The 26,167-nt window shown below is 40.3% G+C and overlaps 1 protein-coding gene across 3 annotated transcripts; it reads left to right on the top strand.

Moving 5' to 3' along the window:
- Positions 1 to 186: 186 nt before the first annotated feature.
- Positions 187 to 26,028, top strand: MFN1 (mitofusin 1). 3 transcript variants are annotated; one of them, XM_074912153.1, is made up of 18 exons: positions 187 to 323; positions 859 to 980; positions 1,814 to 1,949; positions 4,782 to 4,944; positions 5,577 to 5,701; positions 7,277 to 7,385; positions 10,542 to 10,649; positions 11,377 to 11,530; positions 11,660 to 11,727; positions 16,455 to 16,576; positions 18,094 to 18,220; positions 18,503 to 18,607; positions 19,593 to 19,695; positions 20,617 to 20,846; positions 21,360 to 21,515; positions 22,035 to 22,231; positions 23,460 to 23,594; positions 24,400 to 26,028. In XM_074912153.1, the coding sequence occupies exons 2-18, from the start codon at positions 866 to 868 to the stop codon at positions 24,467 to 24,469; spliced, it is 2,223 nt and encodes a 740-aa protein (XP_074768254.1). In that variant the 5' UTR covers positions 187 to 323; positions 859 to 865; the 3' UTR covers positions 24,470 to 26,028. The 3 variants fall into 3 exon arrangements, with proteins under 3 accessions (XP_074768254.1, XP_074768255.1, XP_074768256.1); XM_074912154.1 differs by lacking the exon at positions 10,542 to 10,649; XM_074912155.1 differs by lacking the exon at positions 21,360 to 21,515.
- The last annotated feature ends 139 nt before the right edge of the window (positions 26,029 to 26,167 follow it).

Genomic DNA, 26,167 nt, shown 5'->3' with positions numbered 1-26,167 from the left:
TGGGCCACCGCCAGCTCCTCTTCCCGGGGCCGGGGGCCGGCGCACGGGGGGCCTGCCCGGCTCGGTCCGGGCCCGCCTCCATTTCGCGAGCAGCCGCTCCTCCTCTGCCCTGGCTGAAGATGGCGGCCGCCACGCCCCCTTGGGCCCGCAGTAAAAATGGCGGCCGCGCCCCCCCCCCGGCGGGCCCGGCAGCGGGGCGCGGAGCGGCGGAAGCGGAAGTGATGTCCGCCCCCGTCCCGGCGGGCCAGGAGGCGGCGGCCGCAGGCAGGGCCCCGCCAGCGGCGCCGCGCTTGCCGAGTAACGGCGGAGCGAGCCGGGGCTTCGTAAGTGACCGGGGGCGGGCAGGGCCGCGGGCCGACCGCTGCCTCTGCGGCCGGAGCCCTCCGCAGGCCCAGGGGCGCCGCGCGGGGCCGCACCGACCCGGCTCCTCGCCGTCCCCTCAGCTGCGGGCGGTCGCCGCGGTACCTCCCCCGTGTGGCGGCGGGGACGGGGCCGGGGCGGGGCGCGGGGCTGCTCTCGCTGGGCCGAGGGGACAGCGCTGCCCTCCAGGCGGTGGGCAGGCTGTGAGCGGCGTTTGATGAGGGGGAAGCCTCGGATTTCGGGGACAGACCGCACCACATCGGTTTATGTCTGTCCCCGGGCCGCGTGAGCTGCTGTCGGGCATGTGGTGAGGGGAAGAGATAAGAGTTTGTTACGGTAATAAAACTAGTGTAAACTCAGCCTACTGACATTCATTGTGGTTGAGGGTTTTGTTTTGGGGCGGGTTTCTGTTTGAGGTTTTTGTCAAACGACTGAGAAGTGTATGACTTTTCATGTAGCTGGGTGTTCCAAGTGGTTTTGGTCACTTTTTCATTGCAGCTGCATAATGGCAGAAGCTACCGTCTCTCCACTGAAGCATTTTGTGCTGGCTAAAAAGACAATCACAGCCATCTTCGACCAGCTGCTGGACTATGTCACTGAAGGAGCAACTTTTGTGGAAGGTTAGCTTTCATCTTAAACACAAGGGCCTCGTCCATTGCTTTGAGTGTTTTACAGCAGTGCAACGTACGTTGCAATACATGTCAATGTGCACTTTGTGTAAAAATACACCTTCAAAAATAGTCACGTTTTTCATTTAACATTGGGTTTTTTTCAGCTTAGGCTAGCAGGAATGCCTAGGATGGTAACAGGAAAAGCTGATTGCATCACTTGGGTTGGTAACCTGCCCTCCTTTCCACAAGTGTGAAAGCTTAACCACTCCAGCGTTTATAGTCCTGTTGTAGTTTCTTTTGCGTAGAAGAAAGGACAAACAGGTTCTCCCATTATTCAGCACGAAATTAGATCAACATGCTGTAAATGCAAAGAACCACTGGTTACACTCTCAGAAGTTTTAACAGCGTGGAGGCGCGTGTGTTGCCACACAGAGTTGGTTACTCATCACCCCAGTGAGCTCTGCAGGGAGAAGACAGTCCAGCCTAACCAGTGTATCCATGAGAGGTCCCAGCTTTCCTGTCTGAAGGAAGTGGGTGTTGCAGAGAGTGGGGCAGATCAGCACAGCATGCTGTGCTCACAGGCTCATGGAATCCAGCAGTTGGATTGCTGATTAATCTGAAGTGAATTATGTCATGATTTCATAAGTGCTTATGGCAGAGCTGTCAAATAACAAGGGTTAATATCAATATCTGTAGTGGGATTTTGTTTTGTCTTATTGCCGTATAATTAAAATTTACAGAGATCTTTGTTAGCATGTGAAGTACTGGTAATCTGTATCTTGTATCCTGGAGCATGTACTTTGCATGTGATTGCTTTCATGTTATTCTTTTTCTATGTGTAGCGACATACAAGAACCCAGAGCTTGAACATGTAGCAACAGAAGATGAACTAGCAAAAATACAGGCTTATAAAAATAAGTTAGCAGTCATCGGTGAGGTGCTTTCACGGAGACACATGAAAGTGGCATTTTTTGGCAGGTAATGAATGGAATTACCAGAACTTAATTTGATCTTTTTTTCTTCTCTCTTGCAGGGCTTAGTGTCTGTATTTCTAATTTAAATGCACTGGAATTAGTGATTCATCATAAAATTACTGTTTGAAATATAATTCATAAAACTATGTTTACTCTTACCTAATTGATGCTCAATATTTCTTTGATGCTATCTTGCTTCGTGACTGTAGATTAATCATGCATGTCTTGTTACATGTTTTTCACTGATAAATTTTGTAAAATAATTATCCTGTATAGGTCCATTATTTGACTTTGGAAGTTCTGAGTTTGTTGGAGAAGATGGTTTTTCTTTTTTTAATGCGGTGGTTTTGTTTGTTTAATATCTTTGTTTTACTGGACTTACTGTTGAGAACTTCTGTGTTTGATCACAGCTATTGAAAAACTAAACTTTGAGCTGTTTACGTTTCTGTATATAAGCAGCTGAAAGAAAACAGACCATTAGAGACTGTTACCTTGTTGGTTGTACCATTAGTTGGATAGATCTGTGTGGTGATTATAAGGGGTAACAGCAACAGTGTACTAAATGGTTTACAGATCAGTCTGAATGAAGTTATGAAATTCTGTTTTCCTGAATCACTAATTAGGAAAAGTTCTAGCTCACAGTCTTTGGTGGTATTACTGCAGACCAAATGAAAAACCTTCTGTGTATTTAAATAACATTTCCAAAGTTATGGGTGATTTCACTTCTGTTAAAAAAAAAAAAAAAAAAGGTAGTATTTTCAGTGTTAAAATATTTTTAACTTTGGTCGACTTGGGATCATCTCAGCTATATTTTTTTATTGTTGCAGCAGGAAAAAAGGGACATAAAAAGAAAGGTATTGCACCTGAAATGTGTTACTACATAAGAAATATTCTGAAGAGATGCTGTCAGGTGTATAGACCCAAAGGTTTTATGTGTTCCTGTTTGCATATATTGTGTTTTGCATTTCAGTCTCAGGTTGTCAGTGAGAAATTTTGACTGGTTCTTACCACTTGCAGTAGATGTCTGCGTGCCAAATATTGTGCCGTTCTGTTCCTATGAAATGTGGAGGGTGTAGAAAGATGATGGAAAATCAGCCTTGCCTAATGTGAAGTCAGGTATAAACTAGTGAAGTCCTATTAAAAGACTATGGTTCCAGTGCTTTCAAATGCTTTTATGTGCCTGGTTAGTTTGGTGTCTGTTAGTCCACTTTGCTTCAGAAATATTTTTTTTTCTGTGCCTAAATTTAAGCTTGTGGTCACATTTTTTTCTGGAGTATGAATTTCATGTTTTCTAAAAATGTTGTAATAATACTGGAAAAAAAGTGTATAACAGTGGTCTTACCTTAATTTTCCTAAAAAATAGTTCAGCTAGTTAAAACCAAGAAAAGGATCTGGGATAAAGAAGTTAGTTATATCTCAGCCTTGATGTTTCACAGAGTTAAAAGTTGTATACATTTACAAGCTGTGATGTGTGATATAAGTTGCTTTTACAAAGGGCAGAAGTTCAGAGCAGAAGAAAGATAACCCTCTGACATTTTGAATAAATGTGTGAACTGTTGTACAGTGAGCACTGAACTTTTTCTAGAAGTAGCAGCTCAAAAATGATTTTACGGTCTATGTAACTCCATACTGTTGTGTAATAGTTAAACCTTAAATATTTATGGGTGAGGGGTGGAGGGTTAGTGCAAAGTAGGACATTAGTCAGAACTTCCAAGTTCTTGCAGAATCTTGAGTTGCTGACCAGTTCCTTTTAATCAACAGGGTTTTGGTTAATTAGGCTACATTTCCCCTATGAAATAAGGACAAGATTAAGTTGCATTATTAAAAAACAGCATTTGCATTATAAGGATTATGCACAATAAATACATTTGAGATTTTTCTTTGCACATTGTTTCACATTTTACTGTAGAAATCTTCATTCAGTTGAGATTATAATCCATAAAATTGAGCTGTCATTGCTGGCTGTGTTGAGAATTCCCAGAGAGCAATGCTTTGAAATGTATCTGAAGGCAGTAGTACAGTGATGCTCTTTTGCACCTCATCTCATGCCTAGAAGACTCTTATCAGAAGCAGCAGTTCCTTTCTGACTGACGTCAATCGGATGCGTCTCTAAAGACAGGTTAAGTTGCGGAGGTGGTAATTTTATGAACATTTTAAGCAGTCACCATTGATTGCCACCATAGAGGGTAGTTCTTCCCTGCCCCTGTCATGCAGCATTCTGCTCGAGTCCTCCATCCCTAGAATTCCTTTAGTTTTGCTGCAAGCAGGAATGTGGAATTGTTGTCAGGACATAATTCTGCTGAAAATGTTACCTGTATTTTCAATCATTTCTGTGGGAATGCTAGGGCTGGCACAGAGAGGAGGGTGGGCTGTCCTCTTGTGTGGGACAGCATGCTGAGATTTAGCAATTGCTTTCAGTTGATCTAAGGCATCTTTTTATTCTAGATGCTTTTTTCGGGTGTAGCAAAGTTGAGCCAATATCTCTTACAAATTCCTTACACAAATTGTGGTATACCAGATAAAACACATGTACTCGTACAGGTTGAGCTTGTTGAGCTAGTATGTGCTATGGAAATGAAAACTGGTTTTCTTGGTTGGATAGGCAATGTTGACACCAAGAAAGATGCTTGGAATTGCTTTTCGGGTGAAGTTTTCCTGCACTCCCTATTGTTTTCTGGCAAGCTGTGCTGAACTGTCACTCGAAACTCTGTCACGTGAAACAGCGTTCAGTATGTGGGTCTGATGCAATTAAATGGGGGCGCGTCCAGTTTAAGACAAAGATATGTTTAATGTTGCTATATTGTGCTCAAAGTGCTTTTGGTTTTTATCCCTCTAGAACGAGCAGTGGGAAAAGTTCAGTCATTAATGCGATGCTGTGGGATAAGGTACTTCCTAGTGGGATTGGCCATACAACTAACTGCTTTCTCAGTGTGGAAGGGACAGATGGAGATAAGGCTTATCTTATGACAGAAGGATCAGATGAAAAGAAGAGTGTCAAGGTACATTTTTTGAATGATTAACGCTACTTTTTACAGTAACTATTTCTCAAAAGATCTGTCTTTCAACAGTGATTTCAAGTCTAAGAGTAACTCATTCTGCATTTTTAAGCTCTTACTTAGGAGGGAACAACTAACAAAACTAAAGTGCTATACTTCATAGCTTTTCTTGGATATTTCAGAAAAACAGCTACTGTGTGTCTCATTGTAGCATAGCATATGTTGAGTGATTTATTTTTATAGGACTGAGAGTAAGTTCTGTCACTTGTTAAGGATTTGGAATGTGCCTTATGGTACTCAGCTTATTTAACTGCTCACATTGACATGTTAAACCTCTGAGGCACATTCACGGCGACGCTCAGTATCACTCACTCTAGCATCATAGAGAATACCCCTTTGTGGCTCCAAAGAAACTCCTGCCTAAGTTTCAGGCACAACTTGTTCTTTAGATGCTGGTGAATCTAAGACCTTAAAAATTTTTTAAAATTGCAAATATTCACCAGAAAGAAGTATGAACTCTGTAACGTTATTCAAGATAGATCCTATCCAAGTTTGCCCGAGAACCAAACTAGACCGGTTTACAGAATTGCTTGTGGTGTGTATTCATGTTTGTGTTCTCCTTATGCTCTTTATAGACAGTCAATCAGCTTGCTCATGCACTTCACATGGATAAAGATTTGAAAGCTGGCTGCCTCGTCCATGTCTTTTGGCCCAAGTCAAAGTGTGCCCTGCTGAGAGATGATTTGGTTTTAGTGGACAGGTATGTTTTCTCTTTTAGTAAATGTTTTCTTAAACAAGTTAGCCATTAAAACACTTAGAAAAGAGACTGGTTTACTGATTGATTGTGGTTTTGTTGTTAGGTTACAAAATTCTTGAAAGACTTTTTTTTTTTCTTTTGAGAATAGAGTTTGTTCTTTTGTATATACTGCTGCCTGTCATCACCCCCCTGATTTTGTTCTTGTAACAGTTGAAACAGACAAATCTCTTGTGATTGAGGTGAATAAGGGACTAGCTTTTGGCCTTTAAAAGAAAGAGTATGGAAGTGTGAGTAGGGTTGTTGCAGCAACAACCTTTGGCCCGTCTTCTGTCTTTTAACACTTCAGGCTGATTATGTGAAGTGTAAGCAATCTGGACTTCATTTTTAAAAGCTTCTGATAAGAGTTGCAGTGCCTACATTTTGAGGTCACCCATTACTTTGATATGTAATTGTGACTGTTGGCTGTGTATGCCCATGTGTAGGGCTTGTGTTTCCTACAGTTTGTTTATTTAAAGAATTCTGAAAGCTTTGTATATGTCAAGTGCCTGTGTTCCTGGCCACTGAGGTATGATCTGGTAATATTTTTTCAAACTGTTAGGTGATCTATACTTAGTGTGTGAATCAATATAGATTGAATTTGTAAGTATGATTTCTTCATATCCAACAGAATAACACCCAGTGTGTATTCTGATAAACTGTAGTGCTTTTTGTTGCATCTCTAATCTTGCACCTTTGAAATTCCTGGGAGTTTGTCACTATTTTCTTGGGTGCAAACTCAGGTCCTGTATTAGTCAGCACAGCTGGCACAGGGAGCTGGGTGGTTCAGTGCACTGCTGGACTTCTGAGCTTATGCAGTTGTGCTGTCTCCTTGGGGATGTGTGCATTGCACAAGTGTGCTGGAAGCCCAGAAGGGATCCTTCCATAGATATGATCTGAGGCATGACTTGATCTGTACAGTCTCAGTTGCTAAAGGTGAAATGTAAAGGGAAAAGAAAACAGCCTGGATTCTTACGAGAAAAGGTACTTGGAAGGAGAAAATAATCTTTTTGTCGTTAAATAGAGAAAATGTGAACCAGCCACAACTGAGGTTGGAAGAATGACTTAATATTCCACTTTTAAAAACCTGTCAGCACTACGGTTTTAACTTCATTTTTGTTTCTCATTAAATCTATACACAGCTTGCGTAGCATATCACTTTAAAGTAGGCCCTTGTTAACAAAAAAATATTCTATGAACAACTGACCTTCTTTGATTAAAACTTGGGATACAGGGAGGGGGACCACTCTGTGAGACTGACTGGATTTCTGACCTACCGCCTATTGCAGTTATGGTCTGCATGCTTATTCATTAGAAATTGCATTTTGGAATGAGTAGATTGTCCAGTGAGCAGGTGATTGATAAATGCTAAATGATAATTAGCTTTTGCCTTAAGCTTGAGTTAGGCATCAGCCTAAACATATAAAGCTTTATGTCTTCTTACAAGGCCCTTAGGCAATCCCACTCTATTTTTATCAGTTTATAAAAATCAAATGCTCCTTTGCTGTGTAAATATGAGTTTGTAATTTTTATTCTCAACAGCCCTGGCACAGATGTCACTACAGAACTGGACAGCTGGATTGACAAGTTCTGCTTAGATGCTGACGTGTTTGTCTTGGTTGCCAATTCTGAATCAACTCTCATGAACACGGTATGATGCGCAATGATTTTGTGTTACTACTTCATTTAAATATTCATCAGTTCCATAACTGAAATGGCTTCTTTTAGACCTTTACTGAAGCTCCCATGAATCACTGCTTTTAGATCTTGTGAATAGGATTTGGGGGCGGGAGTCAAGAAGCCATGTATATCCCTTGCTAGGGAAAGGAGAACCAAATTTCTTACCAACTTCGCTTACTCTGACTTGAGCATCACATTTGTCCTTTCTATCCCAGTTTCTTTTTTGATCAGTGGATGATGTAGTGCTTGTCTTGCTTTGCATCTTGTCAGTATTTGTCAGGTGAAGACACTTGTGTTATAAAATATTCCGTGATTTATTTTTTTGATATCTAGAAGTTCAGTAAAATACACAAAGTAGGTGAAGGAAGTTGAATTTCTGTCTTGTTCCTCGTGTGTTCTTGTCTCAGAAGAGGATGAGTTCCCTTGGTGTACATCTTGTGTTGAGGACAAGTGCTACGGGTTCCCCTCATTGGATTGTATTTCTTCTGAAGATGATGCTAGCTGTAAGCATTCATGTTGCATGGTTCTGTGCAACATAGGGACCTGAAGATGTTTTAACACCTTTATTCTATAAAGCCTTGTTTCAAGCGAGAGATTTCTGTATACCTTGCAGCCTAAATATTGTATGACTTGTAGAAGGAGAGCATGCAAGGTGGCCAAAGGTGCTGTTGTGATACTCCAAACACAAGACCAGAGAGTAGCTTTAATTTTGTAGTGATCTTCAGTTTTGACTAAAGTAACTGTTGTGAATGCAGCAATATCAGTATAAGGTTCTAAGTTATTGAAAGTGCGACTGCTAGAATGTAGTACAATGCTACTGAGAAATCTCTTGAAGACTTTTATTAAGCCCCCTGCAGACAAATAAAATGCTCTCATTGTTCTGAGCATAGATCTGACATGCAATGTCTGAACTTTCTAATTACTGATTGCTAATTTTTAATACAATAAGGAACTGAATGTACAAAGATGGTATTTTCTTGCATTCTAGCAAATAGTTTGGTGGAAATCTGAGAACAAAAAATGAGTTTAAAAACATTACATTCCATCTTCTGAGCCAAATCCACAAAGACTCAAATACAAGAGAGATGTGATTTAGAAGGGGGAAAAAAAGAAATTTCTGACAACATCCAAGGCAAAGAAAGTATTTGGCACAACTATGTCTTTATCCATCATCTCACATGAGGGACACTTTGACTTTTAGTGTGAAGGGAGTCTGGAAGTTGTTTATGTGTATACCATGGTTGATTTGAGATTTTTTTTTAGTTAAAGAAAGAAGGAAAAAAGATTGGGTTTCAGTGAACATCTCATTACTATATAGAAACATAGAAACCACAGGGACCTGTGTGCCCTATTTCATTTTGGTGTAATGAAGTAACAGTGAAAAGGCCAATTTTTATTTGTTTTTCTCATTTGCTCAGGAAAATGAACCATTATAAACAATCTGACTGAGTTAAAAAATATGCAGGGAAGATGAATAGGCTGTATGTCTACTGGAAGTTTCTGTTAATTTTGTATTTGTCTGATCCTAAACACCCAGTCACAGAAGTGCTGTTCTGTTTTTCAGTGTGATTTTTGGCCAGTCTTTGTTCCTTGTTGGGCATGGCTGAAAGCTGCTAAATAGAAATAGGTTAGTCTTGCAGTTTGCTTCAAACATTAAAGTCTTGCTGAGGCTTTTTTGGTTGCCATGCCTATAAATCCTCACTTAATACCGAGCACCTTTTAATTAATAGAATCTAGAAATCACCAGTGTCCAGGGTGTATATTGGAGGGAAAGGAAGAGGATCTTAGTTGTGATTGAGGCTTTGGCTCAGTAAACAGCTCTCTTCCTCCTTTTTAATTTTTTCAGCCTGGTAGATACAAATGAGGTTGCCTTTAACAACTATGTGACTGCTCTAAAAACATTTGTATTTTGCTTTGCATTTTGGCCAATGGTAATTTCTTCATCTACACAAGTTTATCCTTTAGATAAAGCATATGATAACTATGTTCTCATCCTCCTTAGGCATTATTTTTACCTCTTACCATAACAGGTTTGAGAATACTGGGCAGCTGCTACACAACTACAGATTTTCTGCATAAACATGATTTTTCTAATATTCCTTCATAAATTCTCTTCAGACAAAGTTCTTTCTGCAACAGTGATCTCATTTACACATGCTTACTCCCCGGCTCCTGGAGACTAACGTATCTCCAGTGGTGTGTCCAGAATATGTGGTGGTATCCTGCTGCAGATTCAAAAAGTTTATGGCAGCACAGAGATCTCTTCTGTTTCAACTGTGCTGAGTAGGGATTCACTCCATCACGACTTAGCCATTATGACTATGAAAACACAGTGATGGGTGATAGGTACAGGCAAGGGACCTAAATACTTTTTCAGGTACACACGTGTCTTATTTTTAAAATCAGAACATTCAGCAATGACTTTTTTCCTGTGACTCAAGCCATACATCCTCATACAGGAAATGTAACTTGTCCGTAGTTCAAGCTGACATGGTCTAGTTGAAAAGTACAGTTAGAGGATGTTTTTCTGGATATAGAAATCACATTTTGCAGGGTGAACAGGAGCATCGTGGTAGTTTAGAGAAGGAAATCTTCAGAATTTTAGCCAGGCGTCTTACTTGAAAAACTAAATGAGCAGATCACAGCCATGTCTTGTGTGGGGTTTTTTTTCCCTTCCTCTCTTCCCCAGCAATATTTTGAGTGTCACACAATTGCAGATAAATTTAACAGAGTGCTGGCTAGAAGTATCAAAGGAGATGAAGTTTTGTGATAGAGTGAAAGAAGGAAGGAAAAAAGACAGTGAATGATGTAGATTTATAGAAAAATAAACTGTTTTTCCAGTGTCTTCTAAACTATTTGGTTGGAAGTTTTCTGAATTTGTACCTATTTTTAGAGAAGCTTGCAGTGTCTTTGGCTTTTAGCATAGGCATCAGTTTCAAGACATTTGATGACTTTTGAACTATCATGAGGGGTTTTTTTGTGTTCAATATCTGTGGTTTTTTAATGCTAATGAATTCTTTTTAATAAACTTTTTAAAAGCTGGATTAACTTCAGAATCTGTTACAGAACAATGTGTGGCTCTGGTTTGGATGTCAGGGGAGTTTTCTGTTTGTGCTTTAATTTTTAGGAAAAACATTTTTTCCATAAAGTGAACGAAAGACTTTCCAAGCCAAACATCTTCATCTTGAATAATAGATGGGATGCCTCTGCATCAGAACCAGAATATATGGAAGATGTGAGTGATTTGACTCTTCTTTGAGTTGCTTTTTTTTTAATAATACATATATATATATATGAAGAAAGGGCCTCCACATGCATAAAAGCACGCTAAATTGCGTAGGTAATACAGTTATTAATATGAAAATACCATCTTTGCCGCCTTAATAAAAGAGTAAGTTACTTGGCCAGAAAATTGAAATAACTTTCTCCTTGTTCAGAGCAACCTGCAATTCAAACTACAATATATACAGGCTGGTAGTGCAGTGGGAGGCTTGTTTAGAATGTTTTTTTTCTCCACAGTTAAACTTGTTTTAGATCTTTGTAGTATGTTTTATTTGTGTAATGGTAATGCAACTGGAGGGTACAGATGATACATGTACACATGCATAGAGTAGCTGACAAAGTACAGTGTTAGATGGTAACAGTTCAGTGTGCTCTTCAGATCTTTCCAACAGCAACTAGCTTGAAACAAGTGATACTTGTTTCTTTGTATAGGGGGAATGAAGTGGTTACCCCAGTAACTGACTGAGATCTCTGATTGACGTAAATACAGTTATAGTAGAAGGTATTGTTGCTTCCAGGGCTGTTTAAATGGGTAAAAGCAGCTGCTGCATCAGTAGGATTTGAAGGCATCTGCTATCTAAGGGGTTGGTTGTTCAGCATCTGTTTCTGACTCTGATGTTCTGATTTGATGACGGCTCAATTTTTGCCTTTTTCTCATGAGCTTTCTACTTTTTCTGTAGGTGCGTAGGCAGCACATGGAGCGCTGTCTGACTTTTCTAGTTGATGAGCTCAAAGTTATTGATCCTGTAGAAGCGAGGAATCGCATCTTTTTTGTTTCGGCAAAAGAAGTTCTGAGTGCCAGGAGACAGAAGGCCCAGGGAATGCCAGAGGGTGGTGTGTAGGAATTCTTGCTTTTCCTTAAATACAGAAAAAGACCGTAAAACCTGATAAACAAAAATATTTAAGATACAGTTACTGCTGTGAGGTACTGCACTCTCCCTTATGGTGTGTTATCTTTCACAGGTGGAGCTCTTGCTGAAGGATTTCAAACACGATTCCAGGAATTTCAACATTTTGAGCAGATATTTGAGGTATTTATGATGGGCTTTTTTTAGATTGCTTGGGTTTTAATGCAAAGGTAGCTTTTGCTTATGCTTAGCTTAATTTTACTGAACATTACCCCATTAGCAGGTGGAGGAGTGTAAGGTATTCAGATCACCTGACAACTTTGCCTTATCTGTGGTTTCTGTCCTTCTCTTCTCACCTTGAATAGCCAATAGTTTGTTGGGAAGAAGTATTGTGCAGTGAGGGAAAGGACCAAAACTCTTAGCTCATGTTTTGAGATTTCAGTACCAATACAGTTTGTATAGAAAGAGAAGATGCTCATAGAAAGGTGTGTGTCACAACCACGGTGAAATGTTCGCTGTAGAGTAAGCCTTATTTTGTTCTGAAGTTGTATTTTGTAATTAATCATTGTAATTCAAGACACAAATAGTAAGAAATTCTGTTTCACTGGTGTAAATCTAAATATTTACTTGGATTTTTAAAGCCAGAGTTTTGAAATGATCACCGTTATCTACCTCTTAGCTCTGATACTCTGCATATTAACACTATTCTTGCATCTTTGTTGCTGTACAGAATCCATCCTTCAACCTCAGGTTAGCTGTATTGATAACTGGAGTTTACAGTTTCTTCAGAAGTAGGACTGGCTAGACAGTCGAGCGATTTCTTTGTGATAGGATCTATTTGTCTTGCTGAATTTGATAACTTTAATTAAAGCCATTCTTGGATTATCTTAAGGAGGCATCTTGGGTATGCCTCGACAGTTTTGTGTAGTATGTATTGGCCTATCTCATGCAGCATGAGCCTGAAAGGTACGACTGTAGTTTGTATACACCAAATGCTCAAGATGGATCTTGCATGCCTGAACCAGTAATTCCTTGTTTAGTATATTTTTGAAAAAGCAAACTGCCTCTGAAAAGTATTTCTTCTTGCATTACAACAAATCCATTTCACCTTAGCAAAACCAGGTTGTGTAATGATGTGTGTATATCAAAAAGGTGTTAAAATAAGTTTGATTCAGTCTCGCATAAGAAAGAAAATGTCAGACTGAAGTTTAAATTTAATCCTTAGCCACACTCCTATGATAGATGACTGAATTGTTGAAATGATTGGTTCAGAATACCAGCAGGGCCTGAGTCCATGAGGTGTGAAATTTCTTGCCTGTGTCACTAGTTGTAGCCAAACATGCATTTTTGTTTGTAATTTTTGTCCTTAGAATTATAGTAGCAAACTTTCAACCAGTAGGAAAGAAAGTAGAAAATAAACTTCTAAATCAGTTACTGTTCTTTTACATATTTTGCCATGAGTTATACCCAGAGGTTTTTTGAGCAAAATCTCTTAATAGTTACAGTTAAGCACTCAACACTTAGGATATTTCAAGATGAAGATGTATGTATGACTTACTAAATGATGGGATGCTATGAGTGCTCAGCCCATCTGTAAATCAGATGTCATGGTCTGAAGTTGGCCACCAAAATGAGAAGCATCCATCATAAGGTCACAACCATGACAAGTTTCTTTGGCAGAGGCTGTGACAAAAAACAATTCTGTGACAGTGCTGTATGTCCTTAAAACAACTTTTTTCTTCTTTTACATTATCTGTTTCATTTGCTGCCCACCTTCCAACTCCAGCAGTGAGAGTGGATTCTGTAATGTTTTTCCCTGCTCAGCCATGTTTTGTCCTGAAATCGTAATGATGAATGGCTTTGAATAGGAGTGTGATCACATCACTTAAAGACCACAACATGTGCTAAATTAAGATTGCCAAAGCAATTTAAATTTTGAGTGTCTGATGTTGCAGCCTCTTTCACAGTCAGGTGTGTTATAATGGTATTTTATTTGCTTTTAAAGCAAGGCTGATACTTAAATGGTTCACCAGATCTGGAATCTTCGGACCTAATACTCAAATTACTGTGACTTGAGCTGATAAAGTAGCTGACATCAGCAAACTATTGTCAGCAGTTATTTTTACCAGCACTAAGCTATACCAGCTCATATATTAATGAAGAATATTGTGCAGCAGGTAGAATCCTCTGTGTTCAGTCTGGGCACGAAATCCTACTTTATCTGCTTGGTGTACTGTGCTTTATGCACTGCTAGTCCAAATTCAGATGCTGTATAGTGTGAGCACAGCCTAAGTACTTCTGGCTAAAGTGCTTTGCATTTACTCTGTTTCCTGACAGAGGAGTTGCAAGTCCCAAGACTCTTGGATTACACTCCAGTCTGTGGAAAGGAAGGGACAAGAGCACAGATGCTTCTGTCTGTCCTCATCAAACACCAACCTCTTCCCTGCCTCCCTCTGTCTGTCTTGCCTTTAGCTCATTGTCCCAGTTCAGGTGCCCTGCTCAGACTTCCCAAACATCTCTCACGCTATTTCATCCAGTTCACATCTCTAAGCTATCTCATCTCCTCATTTACACACGTTCCGTGTTCCCACAGGCTATATCTGCTGGTTTTGTTCCTCCTGGATTCTCTCACCCTGCTTTTGTCTTCACTAAAATTAGATGACTTCTTCCTCTTTTCCATGTGGGCTGAGAAGAGGAACTGTTACTTCTCCAGTACTTCCACATTCCTGATTTTAGTATCACTTCCCTGATGGGAAAGCCTGTTCATCCCAGAACTGATATGAGCTCAGTAACTAGAATCTTTAAAAAATCTAGAAACAACCCATCGGTGCTAGTTTATTGTGATATGGAAAAAATTGGGACTCTTTTTGAAAGGTTTGTAACTACATTTATGCAGACTTTTGTGTGAGGGCAAAAGGCATTCCAAAAAAAGATATAACATGCTTTTCTGCAAAGCACAGGGTGGTTTAAGTTGCTGAAAGAAAAACTGGTCCAGGTGTTACTAGAAACACTTGTAAGCAGTGGTGAAATTAAGCTTTTAGAAATTCATGTAGTAGCTTTAAAAGGTGATGCTACTATGTATGTCAGCTGTATTACAACAAAGGAAAAAAAATGTGCAGTCTTAAAGGGTTGAATCCGTTTTGAATTTTTATATTGTGTAATAACAGAAAGTAATCTGTGTATCTTTCTTCTGAAATTTTATGAGACACAGAGAAGTGCTGTATCAAAACAGAGAAGTGCATGCACAGTGTGCTGTGTGCAGTAGTCCTTAGTGGGTATTCTGCATAAAAACAAACCCTGCTATTCCTCAGGCTATAGTGTTTCCCCAGTTTCTTCACAAAACTGGGTGACAGAAACAGTGTGAGCAGGAGTAGAGAAGGGAGGCAGGGCAGAGTGGTAATTCTGGCTGTAAATTGGAGTGAATACCAGAGCCTGAATTATACAGTACTGCAGAGTCCTTCCCTAACACTGCACGAGAATGTAATAAGCTGCGCACTTAAGAGACTATCTCACTGTACTGGAAGTGAGCTGGAAGGTAACTGGGTTTGGTTAACGCTGTTGAAATGTATCTTTTCTCTTTGTTTCAATAAATACTTAATTACAGACTAACAGCAAAACTGCTGCTGTTCCCCTCTTAACTTTCCCAGTCGTTTAACTAACCTTTGTGTTTTTCCTAGTGCTCTAACTTGGATTTTCTGATTGTGTTGTGAGTGACTGTCATCCTTTTATCTACCACATACTAATGTTGGGAAGACTCTCCTCTGTGTCTAGTCTAGCTCTTACAATGTGCTGATATTAATGAAACTCTGGCCTTTCATTGCTGATTTCTAGATCTGCTTCATCGAGGAACAGGGAATATATTTTACCCATTTTATTTATTTTGTTTTGATCTATTATTTTTACATAGTTGAAATTTGTTGTTGCAGCATATGCTAAGGTCATAGGCAAGTCTTTTAAAAGCAACCTAAACCTGTTTGTGCTATGAAAGGTGCACCCATGGATTGAGAACAATTTTAAAACCCCGTAGGTCTGGTATAAGGGAGCTAGCTGCTTGCTTTCTTCCCCTCACACACTTACGTTGCTACTTTGTGGTGACTTAGCACAGGTTGAATTCTGACAGCATTTAATTGGCTGCATAACTCAGGATGTGCAATTGCTTGAAAAAAAAGTCAAAGCCTTAATGTGTGTCTTAACACAATTGATTTGCTTTTGCCCAGATTGAACATCTGTGTATCTCTTCAGTCAGTGTCGTGTAGTTTCTGAATCGCTGTACAATATTCAAGTTTGAAGATTGATTAGAAATTGTATCTATAGAGCATTCTCTACTTATTCATTTAACACTTCAGCAATCTGCAAATAAGTTGTTAAATATTCCTTAAAATATTAACTGGGTTTTTTTAATCCTGTGAGATAATCCTTGTTTCTTATTCCTATTGTATATTTTGTTCCTGGATGGTCAGTGTTGACATGAGCATGTCAAATTTTATTGACAGAACTGCTTCTCAAAACTACATATTGCAACAAAGAAAACTCAAGCCAGGCAATATTGCCAGCATTCGTGTTAGACATTTATAATTCTGAGGAGATAGTTTGGAAAATTTTCTCAAGAGCTAGATTTATCTTATGTATTCATCTGAGTTTTCTTTTTTCTTTACACTATTTATTTATTTTAAAAGAATAAAAAGCTATGCACATTACTGTGAGTGAACATGAAGGTACAGATTTGCTGCTATAGACTCATTTGAGATTTCAGTTCTGTTGTCTTTTAATTTCTGTATACTTTCTCCTTTTTTATTTCCCCTTGGTTTAAGTTCATGGTAAAATTAGCAGCATGTGCTTTCTGACAGTGAAATTCCTGAATGTGTTGGCACGGAATTGCAGTAATGTGTTGTGGCTTGGGCCCCTCGCAGGAGTGTATCTCGCAGTCAGCCGTGAAAACCAAGTTTGAACAGCACACTATCAGAGCTAAACAGATAATAGATACTGTGAAAAACATAATGGACGCCATAAACGTAGCAGCAGCAGAGAAAAGGTAGGTTGGTTGGATGGCTGGTTGGCTTTGGTTTATCGAGATCCTCTGAGGAGCCATTTCTATGCTGGTGATTTTTTGCTGGTTGTTATGGACTTTAAAATTCACTTTTCTCGCTTGGTAAGATACAGAGAATTTTTCTGGTGTGTCACTTTTACTATTGTTCACTTGCACTGCTCAGTCTTGTCCTTGGTCTGTGACTTCTGTATAGGGATCTTGGTTTACTTTGTTCTTCATTACTGACTTACAGAGACAGTCTGTGGATTTTCAAAACTTTTTTCCAAAATATTTGAAATTTTAAGTTTTTTTCTAGCTGTATCAAGCATTTCAGAGGTGATATTTGGTCCTGCTTAAGTTTTTTGTTAACAGTAACACTGAGAAAATAAATGGGAGGATGCAGACACTTTAATTTGTAAGTGGTTAGAATACTGTAAGGGAAGAGCCCAAGTTAACAGTGGCTTGGCCTCTGGCCCTTTCCAAACTGGATCCGTAAATATCTTTATTCTCTCATGGCTCATGTAATCCTTTTAGTGCTAATGATAGCAGCTCATCTATTCTGTCTGATAGTTTCATATACTCTTTGAGGTTTGCATATGTATGGTTTTTAACTCGCTCCTGTTACCTCTTGTCTCTCCTGTACACAGTGAACTTGCTGTCGTGTTTAATCCTTTCCATCCATCTGCTTTCTGTGTCTGTTAATAGTGTGTCTTTATGTTTCACAGACTCCACTGTACCTGTCAAACACAGTCATCTTCCTGAATGTATCAGCTTTTACAAACTGCGTGTTTACATACTAACTTGTCTCACGTTGTCAGATCCTATGAAAACATGCTGTGAAATATTTGAAAATATTATGATATTCTGCTTTTTTCTGTCAATCGACCTGCCAAAACCTCTGTAGTGACCCCTCTTAATCTGAATTGCTATTTGATGTTTCTGCTGGCCCTTCAAGGTAGAACTGCTTTAGAATTTAAGCAATTTTCACTTAAATGATAGGTCAAGGACTTCTGAAGAGAGTTGTTTGTGATAAGGTTAGTTTCTGCCACCTCCCCTTTGCTTTGCAGGGTCATCAAACCCTTGTCGCTGTTAAGGAATAGTTGAGTGGTGCTGGTGAGCAGCAGTGGGACAGTTTGATCAGATTTATTTTTTTTTTTAATTTTAAAATCAGAGTAGACTTAAGTATTAAACGCCCCTGATTCCCTGCACCCTTTTTACTTGTAATTATGTGCAGTGGTAACAACTCCAACTCCAAATGCTGTTTTTGTAAATATACTACAGCCCAGTAATTTGAGTTATGTTCGACCAGTGCGGCCTTTAAGAGCTCCTGTAAATTTAGTATCTGTGTTGCAGTCATTCTGAAGCAGTGCCTCTGCTTTCTTCAGCCAGTGTTGGAGTCTTTTTGGCTTCTTTTTGACTGCCCAGTAAACCCTGGGCTAGGTGGTCCATGCCTGGTTACAGGGCTTGTCTCATTACTGGGAGAATACCTGCTGGTGATGGTGATTTCCTTTCTGCTACGTTAGAGTCCATTCCATGGAAGAGCGAGAAGATCAGAGGGATAGACTGGACTTTGTTCGAAATCAGCTGAACATTTTGACAGAAGATACTAAGGAAAAAATCAAACGTGTTACTGAGGAAGTAGAAAATAAAGTAAGTAATGGCAGCATGAAAAATCTCCCAGGTTTCAAGTGTTGTCCCTCCTGTGAGGGAGCTCCTTTAGGTGCCCACCACACTATGACATATGTTTGAAATGTCTAGTATGTTCCTTTTCCAATGGGGGGTGGGGTGGGGGGTGGGGGGGGGGAAGAAGAAATGGCAATCCTTCCTATGAGGTAGTTGAATCATTTATTTAACAGTTACCGCACTAGTCTGTTTTTACTCTGGCTGGAAAAGGAAGGAGAAACATTTTATGTATTTACCACATTCTTCCAGGTCTCCTCTGCCATGACTGATGAGATTTGCCGACTTTCAGTTTTAGTTGATGAATTCTATTCGGATTTTCACCCTTCTCCTCAAGTATTGAAACTGTATAAGACGGTAAGTTTTCTTGTATGGTTTGAAGCCAGACTCTGTGTCTTTCCTTTAATTTCTACTTCTGCATTTTCATAATTTGCATACCATTTTATGTGACACTTTGTTTGAGCGTTTCAGGATTTTTGCTTTCTGATGTATGCACATCTTTGTTTACCTAAAACTGCAAAAGGTTGAAAATATTTTCTGCTTTGTTCTTGGAAGAAAATTAATTTTTGTTTTAACTGTCTTGTTACTTGATTACTGAAACTCTTAATTTGCTGACAATCCTGATTTGTAGTCTTCACTTCTGGTAAATAAAGACCTTACATAAACAATTTTCACTACTCCTAAAATAAAATAGATCCAAAAATAAAACAAGCTTCCAAATACCCAACACTTTATGGTGGTTTTTTTGTGGTGTTTGGTTTGGTTTGGTTTGGTTTTTTTTTAAAGAAGGCAGTTTTTATTAAACTTCTACAAATTCCTCCTCAAACTTAGTATTCAGAAGGAGCATACACCTGTAAGTGTTTGCCTCTTACACTCCAACTCTGCTCCCACCTGGTTCAGCCTCGTTGATCAGCTGGGAGCGCTGCATTGTCAGGACAGTCTGAGCTGTCCTGGCTCTGCAAAATGTCCGGGGCAGAGCACTGTGGGAGTGGATGGGATCGGTTTATCTTTGGGCAGAGCAGCAAAATTGGCTCCCATCAGATGATGACAGTAAAGGGTTTGCAGGGCAGGATGGTAGTGGTAGGCTTTTCAGTATCACATTTATTAAAACTATAGACTTGTCCGTGTGCGTTTTAATGGTCACAGTCCTAGAGAAATCTCTCCTGTGTCACTTTAATTGGGTTTTCAGTCACAGTATGCAATTTAGAAGCATGGTATTTCCATGGTAACATTCCTTCCCATTGTAAATAACAATGCTTAGTGTTTACCATCTCTGCTCTGTATGATGTAATTTATTAGCTAGATATAAATTGATGAGCATATATTCTTTATAAAACTTCAGGAACTGAACAAACATATAGAAGATGGTTTGGGAAAGAACTTGGCTGATCGTTGCTCCAGTGAAGTCAATCAGTCGATGCATCAGTCGCAGCAGGAGATGATTGGTAAGATGAGGAAAGAGGAATGTTAAGACTTCTTATTTAGAGAAAGACAATTTAAGGAAACTCACTTTTAAAAGAGTTTTCTTTCTGATGATGATTTAGCATTAAAATGATAAAGGAGAAGCCATCCTAGATCAAGACTGAGTGTCTGTTCAGCTTAGTAGCCTGTCTCTGATATTAACCAGTAACAGATGCTTGGGGACAGGAGTAATGAACCAGGGTAAATATAGTTGATCTATCCTCAATTTAGGGACTTCGGAGCCAAGATACTGCATCTGGATTAATGGCTTAAACAAGTAGTAATGGACCTGTCCTCTGGGAAGTTGTCTAATCCTTTTATAAACCCTTTTAAATGTTTGGCTTCCACAACAGATACATGAAATACACTAATTATTGGATTATGTTTCTGCAGTATAATCCTCTCCCTAGCTCCCTCCAGATTCTGATTCTTTTTTTGTTAATAAGTAGTAACTGTATTGCCTATCCATATCTCTTTCTGATCTGTTTCTGGTAATAAAAGATTCAGAGCAGGATCATGGAATTACGTGAAGCCTTCTGTCATCTTACACAATAATATTGCCTTTTCTGTATGGCACCACAGAGCTGCTGGATAAACCAAGTTTTTCTTAGTCTGTCCTTATCTTTTGACCATTCATAGAGGTCTTTCAGTTGATCTGACCATTTTTTTCCAGCAGTGTTTTCTCTATGAGTTGATTTTGCATGACTGTTTTATCAGAGCAATAAATTGCTTGCCCTGCTATGATTAATACCGATAAAATGCTGACTAGTTTTGCAAATAAATAAATAGGTCGGTTTAGATTCCTGTAGTTCACAAAGCTGCTCAGCAGTGCAAGGATGCTGCTTGTAAATATGCTATAAAGCTTTTAATGTTAACTCATCTTTACTATTCTGTTTTATTTCTAGAGAATCTGAAACCATTGTTGCCTTCTGGTGCTCAGAATCAGCTCCACTTGCTAATTCCATGCAGGAGGTTTGACCTTAGCTATGATCTAAACTGTCATAGTCTGTGTGCAGATTTTCAGGAGGATATCATGTTCCACTTTTCCTTGGGATGGACTTCACTTGTAAACCGTTTCTTGGGTCCTAAACAAGCTCAGAGAGTACTGTTGGGACTAGCAGATCCAAATGTACAAGTAAGTGCTTCAAAGATTATGCCGGTATTTTAAGTGCCTTGTTTTACTTTGAGGAGAATATATTGATTTTTTTTTTTACTGTATTTGCCTCTGCTATTTACATGCTTGCTGCTACTTCTCCCTAGTCCCTTTGTGTGATACATTTTTTGTGAGGGTCATTTTTATTGGATTATATTCAGGGTTAGAATGGAACAAAAAACCTTTCCTATACTTTCTGCAGCTGTTACGTGAGTTTTGTTTTCCTTTGGATTGAACCCTTTGGGTAACCTTTTAATTTTGTAACTTTTGTCCTCATGGCAGAGGTAAGGGTAGACCCCTTACTCTAACCCAGTCCCCAGTTGGGCAAGGAACTGTCAAAACTCCACTGCTTATCACGAGCATTGTTCAGATTTCTGTCCTGAAGAGTTTCCTTTAAGTAAATCAAACCCTGAATATATGACAATAAAATAAAACCAGTCTGCCGTGTAGTTCCTTAATGCTTTTTACTCAGGCTGCCGTATTCAACTCTTCTAGATCCCTCGTCCTTTAGCTACCACCCCGTCAGCTGCCAGCCTTCCTGCCATAACTCCAGAGAACGTATCGCACGATGATTTTATGGTTCCTTTGGTAATGAGTTTAGCTTCACTGACATCACGGACCTCCATGAGCATCATCGTTGTTGGCGGAGTGGCAAGTAGCATTAGCAACATTCACTGTACTAGAAGCGATGGCAAAGATTAAACTGGTCTTTCCTGTTTGGGGTGAAACATGGAGCATGTAATGGGTTTAGTAACACTGGGCTGGATGAGTGCATGTAGTACACTGGATACCTGCAGTTTGCAGTGAGAAAATTAGTCTAACTACTCTGAGGATAGTTGGACATATCTCTATGCAGTATGTCAGTATTCAGTTTCTGAATTAAAGGATGGTTTGGTGGTGCCTCATTCAGTTTGGATTTAGTGGGAGCTTTGCTTTCTCTTTCCTCCTTCATGAACAAGCAGTGAGGCTTCTGTAACCTGCACATTCTCCACACCACTGGTACCAGCTCATGGGAATGTAGCTGTATTGCTCTGCAATAACAATATGGAAATAATATATGTTTTTTAAATTAATCTGGTGAAAGGGCCATGAAGATGATTTAAAAACATGGGTGGAACTAGACTTTATTCTGTAGGACAACTTAAGCTAATGAAGAATCCTCCTTTTCAGATTTGGAGAACAGTAGGCTGGAAACTCATCTCTCTTTCCTTAAGTATGTATGGCTTGTTATATCTTTATGAGAGACTGACTTGGACCACTAAAGCGAAAGAGAGAGCCTTTAAACAGCAGTTTGTAAACTATGCTACTGAAAAGCTGCAGATGATCGTCAGTCTTACGAGTGCTAATTGCAGCCATCAGGTGCAACAGTAAGTATCCAGTAAGAGTAAATCCTGTCTGTGGGGTGCTGTGGTGTCCTGGGAGCGGGGACTGGCTGCACACAGTCTGGGAAGGTGGCTTGAGTCCCCTTGGCACTGTTACGAGGGAGTTCTAAGAGTCTGAAATTACCACCTGTAAGGGTCAATAGTCTCTGTGTACATGCGAGAGTGAGTTTTAAGATTTCAGCTGTCTTTGTCCACCACCTCGGGATGAAGAGGTGGGAGTTGGCTCAGTTGTAGCGGAGGCTGAACCGGGCTGCTGGCAGACTGGCACTGCAGTGGTGAGCCTTTGTTCTGCCCCCAGCTGTGGCACAGGCTCTAAGCAGCCAGTCCTGGCTCTTGTGCACTGCAGAAGTGGAACTTTAGAGCCTTTATGAATTGTTCCTTTTTTTTTGGTCTTACCCAAATACTTTTCCACCTGTCTCTGCAAAGTAATGTCTGGGTGATTGTCTCCTTCAGCCTCTCCTGCTGAAACAGTTAGTCTAAATGACTAATTCAGAAAATTAGGGCTACTAAATGAGACCTCTGACGACCAGGGTGCAGAACTCCTCTCCCTTGCAGCCTAGGGAATACTTCACTAACACAGAGTTCAGCTTCAGCAGAGGAAAGCGAATCATCCCCGTGCCCAGCAGATGTGTGTCTCTGGGGACATGGAGGAGCTGGACTCAGACCAGGGCTCCAGTAAGGTGAAGTGGAGAGGAGACATTCTCTCCCCCACAGGACAGCCTGGTTACTACTACAGGGTGGTAACTGGGTATTTTTCTTTGTGTAAGGAGAAGTCTTGGAACTCATTTGGGAGCACATAGCTGAGGAGGCATGTAGGGTTGGGTGCCTCAGCAATCTGGGGTGCTCCCACCCTACAGAGCACTCTTGTTCCCCCCGAGCAGGGTGCTGGCACAGGGTGCTGCACAGGGGCACTTCATTGCTCCAGCACGTCCCCATCTCAGGCTTGTACCTGTCGATGCTCAGTGAAAAATTGCTAGATGTCATGTCGGCATAGACTGAGATACATTTTGTACATTTAAGGTTTCTTTTTAAAAAAAAAAATTTAAAAATACATAATACTCCTGCTTTCTACTGTTCTGTAATTCCCTAACAGACACTTTGATTGCTGTGTTCTACTGCACACTGTGATGCTGGGGGATTTTTTTTTTTTAATTTCTTTTTTTTGTAGCACAGACTTCTGTAAATTGTGATTACACACTTGTTTTCCCCTTAGGGAAATGGCTACTACCTTTGCTCGGCTCTGTCAGCAGGTGGATATTACCCAGAAAAACCTGGAACAAGAAATTGCTAGGCTTTCCAAAGAAATAGATCAGCTGGAGAACATACAGAGCAGCTCCAAGCAGCTGAGGTAAGTCTGGGTGAGACTGACCATGAGCAAATTCAGGGAGCTTGGTGCTTGCTGTTACTGTCAGGTTGAAATGAGGGAGGCACGGGTGCAGAATGGTACACAGCAATACCTGTTTTCTTTACTTGTAACAGCAGCTCTGGTTAAGTTAAATAAATGTATGCTTCTGCCTCAGTGAAGGAGTAAAGCTCCAAAAATATTCTCTCTTAGATTGTCTTTCCCTTTGTATGGTGTGGGAGAGCTTTCTCCAGAATATTTGACTTGTGTAGGTAAAAGAGGGTGGCACCTTCCCCAAGAACCCTCCCCACAGGACACAAGAGCAGCTGTGCTGTGTTGAGTCATTCCGTGCCATAGTGTTTTTCTCTTACTACCAGTAGTAGGTGTTCACAGAAGAGAATCCTGCAGCAGCTGGGGGTTTTGGGACGTCGGAGCAGCCTCAGGCTTCCTTTCCCGCCCTGCCTGCCCTGGCTGTGAGCTGCTGCTTGGAGACCTTGCCGGGTGAGGGTGGAGCCCTGCAGTGCCCAGGCCGTGCGGAATTACAGAATTACAGACCCTCTCCCGGGTTAAACGTTGGAAGGGAAGGCCAGAGCCGGGGAAGGTCCCGCAGGGACCTGGCGCAGCCTTTGGGGAAAAGGAAACATGTGGCCGAGGGCAGCAGCCTGCCGCTGCTCGGACCAGAGCCCGTGGTCAGGTTTTCTGAGCGCTGGGGGCTTCAGGGATAGAGATTAAACACTGATGTTGATTCTACCTTCTTTGCGATGTTACTGCATTGAAGTAAATCCATTGCTTTTGTTTGTTTGTTTTACAGAAATAAAGCCATTCACCTTGAGAATGAACTAGATCGCTTTACAAAACGTTTTCTTCAAAAGAGTAAATAAAGCATCATCGCTAACTTTCCCGGTGATCCTTTGTAGGACAAAGTAGAAATTTTACAGGTGACACTTCTCCTTTGTGGAGTCACATGAAATGATTTATATTTTAAATGTTACTTTGATTACACTTGTTAATTATTGTAAAACTTGGACTCTGGTGGTGAACCAAACGGAAGAGCTGTGGTACTCTATTTGTTTTGCAGATTTTGGGTTAAAAAAAATCTTTAAACACTAAATTTCTCTGGGCAGTTGACAATAAAAACCCAAATCCTTATCAGTTTTTGTTAGTATTTAGCAGTGGCATGTCTCGCTTCCTGGCATCCAGGAGTTTAGGCAGGGAGAGAGAACTTATCCATCACAGTCACTAGTGTCTCCTGCTTTCAGTTGCTCGGGAATTAGCCGGGGCTGGAGGATGCTGCTTGTTCTTGGGTTGTGTTTAATGGAGGGAAGTACAAACTGCAACATGGGGCAAGGAGTTGTTTTGAAAGCAAGTGAAATTGGGATGGGCAGCAGTTCCTCTTCCTCAAATGGAAGTGAAAGATGATGGTGAACTGCAGAGCCTTCACTAATGAAATGAAATGGGCTCTAGTTTCCCTTCTGGCTACTGCATTTAGCCAAGATAGCACTGATTTAAGTAAAAATAAACCTATTTCAACATGCTTGTCAGATTTTTTGCAATTGGTTAAGTGGTGAAATGGTCATTTGCCCATGAGAGCACTGCTAGAACCCATGTCCGGGGCAGCTGCAGGTGTGTCGCTGGCACCAGGCAAAGGAGAAATTGCTGAGCAGATGGTCTTGGCTCAGTTTTTACACATTGGGTGGGAAGGCTCAGGGTGTGGGGCTTGACCGTGAGCTCCTGCTGGATTGAAAGCGCAGGGAGAGGCTGGTTTGACAGTTTGTACTCGTGCAATATCCCGAGCAGTCCCTTGGTCCTGCTGTAGACCAGGTTTCTTCTAGGCGAGACTTAAGGCCGATGAGTTTAGTTGACCTGTGCTCGCCTCCGGCAGTGCGAGGCCTGTTTTTAAGAAAATGTTCTTGCTGTTGCCATCTGCAATCATTTAACAAACACCTACTTTTTTCTAACTAGACTTTTTAAAAATAACTTATTTTAAAAAAGAAAGCCTTTTCAGACTATATATTTTTATGGAAGTGTTAACATGACTAAATGAAATATTCAACTTTACAACTACACTGTAAGGATTTGCTATTTTCCAGTAAATAAGGGCTATCTAAAAAGGAAATAGATGTAAAATCTAATGCTAGAGGCAGTTAATTATTTGAAGACAAGGAACAGTTTTCACCACACTATTTTGGTGTTTGTTTCTGACTGTGCTAGCATGAGCATGGCTCTCTTGGAACTTTATTAGCAGGCTGCACAAGGAGTCTCAAGGTTTTTGAGGGAAACTGAAATACAAAAACTGCATAACAGCCTGGTCGCCTTGTATAGGAGGTTATGGATGTGTATTAATGCTCTTTGTCTGGAGCATTTTTATGGATGTTGTATCAAGATAAAACTTTACATGCATGTGTTCTACAGTTATTTATTAAAAAATCTACTCCCCCTTTGCTCTAGTAAGTTATTTGGCAGCTGTATCAGAGGTGAGGACCTACACCCTGGTGCTCACCTGCAGTGCACACACTGTGTAGGGCAGAACTGCTGAGGTAAAAAGGTGTTTCTGCTGCAGAGGAGCCAGCTGTGCCATC

Source organism: Athene noctua, chromosome 8 (assembly GCF_965140245.1).
Source record: "Athene noctua chromosome 8, bAthNoc1.hap1.1, whole genome shotgun sequence".
Classification (NCBI taxonomy): Eukaryota; Metazoa; Chordata; class Aves; order Strigiformes; family Strigidae; genus Athene; species Athene noctua.
This window is presented reverse-complemented; position numbering and strand designations above follow the sequence as displayed.